The 6,487-nt window shown below is 38.0% G+C and overlaps 1 protein-coding gene across 1 annotated transcript; it reads right to left on the bottom strand.

Moving 5' to 3' along the window:
* Positions 1–1,001: 1,001 nt before the first annotated feature.
* On the bottom strand, positions 1,002–4,680 carry LOC140377555 (ladderlectin-like). Its single transcript, XM_072463001.1, has 9 exons — positions 4,618–4,680; positions 4,286–4,348; positions 3,950–4,009; positions 3,315–3,374; positions 2,804–2,839; positions 2,620–2,711; positions 1,976–2,101; positions 1,366–1,465; positions 1,002–1,116 (listed from the first exon to the last, which is right to left on the bottom strand). Exons 2-9 carry the CDS (start codon positions 4,338–4,340, stop codon positions 1,043–1,045), a joined length of 603 nt encoding a protein of 200 aa, XP_072319102.1. The 5' UTR covers positions 4,341–4,348; positions 4,618–4,680; the 3' UTR covers positions 1,002–1,042.
* Positions 4,681–6,487: the final 1,807 nt, after the last annotated feature.

The following is a 6,487-nucleotide window of genomic DNA, read 5'->3' as shown; positions in this document are numbered from 1 at the left end:
CAACCGGCATGGGAAAAAACGGGGTGAGACGCAGGAGGATCACGCAGGCTGCGTACCACAGCCTGCGTGATCAGTCCCGGCGTTTTCTCCCAAGCTTGCCATACAAATGTCTGATATTTCTGTGTCGTTTCATATTCTAAGTTGAATTGTGTTCTCGATGTGTTACGGAATAGCATCGGTGTATGTCTGAATCCATGACATTTTGACTAAACAGGACTTTTATATTGGACAATGTGTGCCGTGATGTCATTTGATTTAAAGGTGGTATGGACGATTTTTTTCAGCAATTTTTTTTATCATATTTCCTCGTGGCGTGGATAAATCATTTGTCCTGCCACGTATCAATCATAAAACGCACCTACCGCTCACCTGCAGCCGCGTCAGGCTCATCCCCACGTTTCATCATAATATAGTTCCCTCAGCGTACGGGGCAAAATGAAGACGGAGAAAGACAGTTCGAGCTGACGCAGAAGTGGACAGAAATCTACGGGAGACGAGCGATGCGATGCGCTCCGTTGCGCTAATAAACAAATGCACGTGTGTGCTGTATCGGTCCACACGGGGGAGTGCGCATGCGCACTTCCGCCTGCGTTCTCAAATCGCCGAAAAATTGTCCATACCGCCTTTAACTGAATGTCGTGTGATGCTTTTTCTTTTTTTGTTCTCCCTCTCTCTTTGTTGTGTTATATTTAGTTTTATATATACCAAAAAGAAAAAAAAATTATTGAGAAAGGTCATTTCTGTTCAATTTACAGTCAGTTTGACAAAAGGGAGGGTCATGGGATGGACAGCTTTGAGGTCTGAGCTGGACTTAGTTGTTTCTCACACCAGTGGATCAAACCAGTACAAAGTCAAGTTTTTATTATTTTATTGTTAAAGCAGTTACACACAATAACATGAATAACACGCAATTACTCAAAAAAAAACAATCAAAATAGAAAGTTGCCGTATTTGACAAGTTCATCAATCAATGTTTGATTTGTAAAAAAACATTTTGACAGTTAATTAGTTGTAATCCAACAGTAGCAAACAGGGGCTCATGTTAGCAGTGGACTTTCATCTGACAGATGGAGGGGGCACCATAGCTGCAGGGATAACTGTACCAGCCTTGACCAGCTGAAAAACAACAACATCACAACATTATAAAGGTCTGGAACTGAATATAATTTATCAAACCATTAATACACCCTATCCATTTGTACCCCTCATGTGTAGACTTCTGTATGTGCTCAAACCTTTCCGCCATCTCTTTTCTCAATGTCAAGGCCCCAGATATTTTCAACACAATCTTTCATTCTGTCCTTCATAACATCACAATGTCTGAAATCCAAGCACCAAAGATGATCCTTTAAATACTTGACTCACCCTGAGTGTCCATCCTCAGACATTTGTGGGTTGAACCGGAGCCTCCGCTCTTGAAGTTATTGTAGTCGAAGAGTGAGCCGTCGTGCCACCTCCAGGAGCTCTGGAAAACACAGATTATTTCACAATAAAAGCTTACTCAGAACTAATTTTTCGTATGAGTTTGTTTATGCGGTTTCTTTTCAAATAACTAATGTTTTCCAATAAATATATTCTGAATTGCTAAAGTGTTGTGTGTCGATAAACAGAAAACCGCTGATGACTTTGCAAAGTCTGTCGGCTCAACATGAAGTTATCATCACTGGAAATACTGTGGTTTATCACAAAGATCAAGTCAGCGTTGGTAAGAATGTCTGGTTTTCTGTTTCTATCTGCTTTCTGCCATCTTGTATTCCCCTGAGTCTGTGTTCACTCTACAATCACCTCACTCTCGTTCTGAGAGCCAAAAGCCAGACCTCACAGTGTCTGCTTTAGATCTGGAGCCAGTACAGTTCAATAAAGACACTTTGGGACCGTCCCGATTCATTCCAAAGTGAACCAGTGGAAACAAGCCTTCAAATGATAGAAACTGTTCCTTTGGTTTCCTGCACAAATATCACAATGAATGACTCACTTCAAAGTGGAATCCTCCGATCCAGGCGGAGCTGTAGCCTGCGGTGCCCACCATGTACTGGAAGTGGTTGTACTCCAGAGGGCTGTGCACGGCCGCCAGAGTCGCCTCGAACGCTGCACAGTAACTCTGCACAGACACCAGGAAAAACACTCACTTCATTGACAGAAGAATCACTCAAAGTAAGACGAGTGCATTAACTACAGCAACGTGGAGTGCTGTGGCTGTTTTTACTATAACCCCTGATATTCCATATGCAATGTGAACATGATCTGCTTTTCTTTCTTTAAACAGAAAAGACAAACACTTCTAAAACGGGGATTACGTCTACTTTTTTTTAACAATGGAATCCTTTTCTCTGTCGCTATAAAAGAAAGTGTCCAACGTCTCCTTAATTGTGACTTTTGTAAAGTCCACTACCGATGTGCCTATTCTACTTGTATGTCCTAAATAATGTGTGTGTTTTTTTCAATTTTAAGTGATTGATTTTATTTAATGGTTTTGAGATGTGTTTTTTTTGTCTCTTAATTGTTTAATTGTATTTTTTCTGTTTGTTGTTGTATTAGTGTTATTCTCACATTTCTCTCATTAATAAAATAACTCGTGCTGCTCTTATCGTTAATGAAAATACTATGAATTTATTTTACCACTGCATCTCTCCAGGAGCGGGAGGTCCTGTCCAGCAAATAGCAGCTCCCGCGGTAATAGGTCCAACCAGGAAGACAATACTGAGAGATAACTGAAAAAAATAATAATACAACGACAAATGAAAATGATTATGGAGTCAACAAAGCAACACATATGGCTATATTTAAATGTTTGTGGCTGCACCTTCAGGGCTCAGATCAGGCAGGTTCTCCACAACTTCTGCAAAACAAAGACATCCTTATAATTTTATCAATGACTTGACACATTTTTTTAAACTAAACTGAGCGGCTGAAGTAATGATTGAAGCCAAATTCAAAGTGCCAGAGTCGGGATTTGAACCTGTGACGCACGAGATTCAAATGCATAACGTATTTACGGCACCACTGCTTAAACAGACGGTCCTGCTCTGTTGGAGCTGTTAGTTTGGAGTTGGTTTCCAAAAAATGATAGATTTAATAGCCTATATTTGACAGAAAAGTGATATTTTATTTGATATTTAATTATTTAGATTTTTTTTTTCACACCAATGATCACGGGCCGGCCCTCCACTACTTGCCTGGATTCGAATATGGCCCTTTGAGGAAAATAATTTTCCACCCCTGATTTACACTCATCAAATAGGAAGTGAGCATGGTGCCAACGGTAGGACTTGAACTGAAGAGCCTCTGGTTAGTGGGTGCACATTTCTATTCACCTGGTTTAGGCTCCTGTTGGACTTCCTCCATCTGCACCAGAGTCATTTCTGCAGGAGCCGCTGAGAGGAGAAAGCATTGGACATAATCAGAGGTGAGCAATACATTGAAATGTAGATAATATCGTATAATGTTGTTTTGCAGATGTGCTAAATATGAACATCCAGTTTATGGTTTATGGTTAAAAAGGTTTAAGATATTTCTGCACTATTGTGATTTTACAGACATGTGTCTGATTATTAAACCTCAACTGATACGTTTAAAGGCATGTTTTAGTACATTTCTTTTGGACTGACATAATATCATCTGAATATTTTAAAATGATAAGTGGAAATAACTCACATTGTCTTGTAAAGTTAGAACAACACTGTAAGTTACATTTATGATTTCAGCTCAGTTACTTTCATTACATTAACAGTAACAAAATTAGCACCTGATTTTCATCAATAAAAGAACTATTATGAATAAAAATAACTTAAAACTTAAAAGTTGTGCTGTTTGTGAGTTGAACTATTATTTATTATAGTGCCTGAGGCTGGAGTTATGATGTCAGGTCTTTAGCGTTTCAAGAATGAACCGGTCACCCTCTGGTTACCGGGTGAACCTCTCTGCTGCTCTGTAAGTGAATTCTATTCACCTGGTTTAGGCTCCTCCTGAACCTCCACCTTCTGCACTGGAGCCTCTTCTGCTGGAGCCGCTAGAAGGAGAAAATGATCATTTAAAAGTCACGGAAACACATTTTTCAGATTTACATAATAATATTTACATAATCCACAATATGCACTTTATTTTGATCTGAAAACATTGAACATCTTGTAATACATTTTCCTCTCACATTTATGTAAGTCAACTATACAAGAAATATGAGCTTTTTTTCACCTAAAGTCTCGCCTTTGATAAAATAAACATAGAATTTGGGATTATTTAAAAAACTGATTTGAAAGTAATGAACAAATGTGTTTGGTTTTATTACCTGTGGCTTTTAATGCGACGGCTGCAAAAAGGAGAAACACCACAACATTCTTCATCTTTAACTCTGCAGGAAAAACATGTTCACACATTTAGATTCAGAACAATACTATGGTTATGTTATAGTTATTATTATTATTATAATAAGGGAGGCTCTGTAGACACTCCCTTATGATAAAGCTCAAGATCATCAAAACTGTTCAGAAAAAAAATATTGTGACAAATATATTATATAATAATATATAAATAATATTGACAAAATACACAACTGCAATTTGAAATAGCTTGTTATTTTCTTCATAAACTTTTGATGAATTAAAGGTAAAGTTTACTTACTCAGAAATGACGCTCTTCAAGATGAACTGTAGTAGTAGTAGTAGTAGTAGTAGTAGTAGTAGTAGTAGTAGTAGTAGTAGTAGTATGTGTGATGCTATGGAGTTCTCCTGGTCCTTTTATACTTCACAAGATGCAGTCATTTGCCTGTTATCATGTGCACTTTACACTCTTGTTACTGTAAGTAGTATTTCTTTAAGGGAATGTCTACAGAGCCGCGACGCGCGGTCGAAACTGCCATGTTATCTTGTGCCGCGGCTCCTGAAACTGCGTCGCTATTTGACCGCGTTTTAGCGCCGTTTTAGACCGCGCCGGGTTAAGGTTAGGGTCAGGGTTAGGCATGAGGCTATATGGCAGTGCCGCGGTTCCCGAAACTGCTCGGCCATTTGACCGTGGCACACGGCCTTTCTTCAAAGACATTATTATATTGTTTCCCGGTGAATGAATCAATTACAGTAACTTTTATTCATAAAGTCCTTTACAACACTCAAAGGACCAAAGTGCTTCACAATAAAAATCAAGACAATAAATGGTGACAGTAAAAGACATTTATTTTATGACCAAAGCAGGAATACTTCAGTGGAATTTCCAAACAGCATTAATTCATTAAAACAGCACAATTCAATATTCATTTTAGTATTTTTTACAAATTAATTTGTGATATTAATAATATCAATTGTCAATTTTGACATCGCTCTGAATAACAGGATTTAAATAGGACTTAACCAGGTCCAAACCAGGACTAAACCAGGACTAGACCAGGACTAGACCAGGACTAAACCAGGATAAACCAGGACTAAACCAGGACTAGACCAGGACTAAACCAGGACTAAACCAGGATAAACCAGGACTAAACCAGGATAAACCAGGACTAAACCAGGATAAACCAGGACTAAACCAGGACTAGACCAGGACTAAACCAGGACTAAACCAGGATAAACCAGGACTAAACCAGGATAAACCAGGACTAAACCAGGACTAGACCAGGACTAAACCAGGACTAAACCAGGATAAACCAGGACTAAACCAGGATAAACCAGGACTAAACCAGGACTAAACCAGGACTAAACCAGGACTAAACCAGGACTCTAAAAGTGGTAACAGTGAGAGAGAAAACAGGGTGAAAACCACAGTTTAAATCCTCTCATTCATGAGTTGAGTTCAGTCGAGCTGGTTCATCTGATTCACCTCTTCACCGACTAATCAGGGTAAGAAACCCATCTGAGCATTTGACCCGTAATCAGGAGGTCCCAAAGGATTCATTTGGTCAGTTTGGGCTCTCAATGTTGTTTACTTCAGTAAAAGTATAGATAAAGCATGAAACAAATACTCAAGTCAAAGTAAAAGTAGTACATAAAAATCAACGTCAGTAAAAGTTTAGAAGTACTGGTTTAAATAGTGTCTAAAAAGGAAGAGCTATTTTGGGTTTCTGCCACACTCCCACACTTTATTATGTGAAAACTTATGTATTTATTAAGTGAAAACAGATTAAAATAAATAAATATGTACTTCAAAGATGTAGAAATATTTCATGCAGATTTTAAACAATGTAAAAGCGTTGAATCGAGAGTGATTTTAACAACTTTATTTCTCTTTAGAACACCTTTACACTGAGGATGCTTGAAACGTGATGACGGTAAAAATAAACTGTAACTGCAATTTAAAAAACAACTGGACCAGAGACAAAACAGATACGAGACTCAGAGGCTTGTCCACAAAGATTAGAATGTAGATTATTTTTTTACACTTCTTTTCTTAAGATAAGATAAGATAAGATATTCCTTTATTGTCCACACATGGGTAAATTTCACAATTATGAAGTGATATTTACATATATTTACTCACTTATATTTACAAAAGGCGAGATGTTGTA

The sequence above is a fragment of the Eucyclogobius newberryi genome, unplaced genomic scaffold (assembly GCF_026437365.1).
Source record: "Eucyclogobius newberryi isolate DKJ021-1_F unplaced genomic scaffold, fEucNew1.0.hap1 SCAF_4, whole genome shotgun sequence".
Classification (NCBI taxonomy): domain Eukaryota; kingdom Metazoa; phylum Chordata; class Actinopteri; order Gobiiformes; family Gobiidae; genus Eucyclogobius; species Eucyclogobius newberryi.
This window is presented reverse-complemented; position numbering and strand designations above follow the sequence as displayed.

Excerpts from the sequence above, each read along its gene's own strand:
- LOC140377555 (XM_072463001.1), bottom strand. The coding sequence starts at position 4,340 with ATGAAGAATGTTGTGGTGTTTCTCCTTTTTGCAGCCGTCGCATTAAAA. Across the intron at positions 2,102-2,619 it reads GCTCCTGGAGAGATGCAGTG|AGTTACTGTGCAGCGTTCGA; the intron begins GTAAAATAAATT and ends GTGTCTGTGCAG. Across the intron at positions 1,117-1,365 it reads TCTGAGGATGGACACTCAGG|CTGGTCAAGGCTGGTACAGT; the intron begins GTGAGTCAAGTA and ends GTTGTTTTTCAG.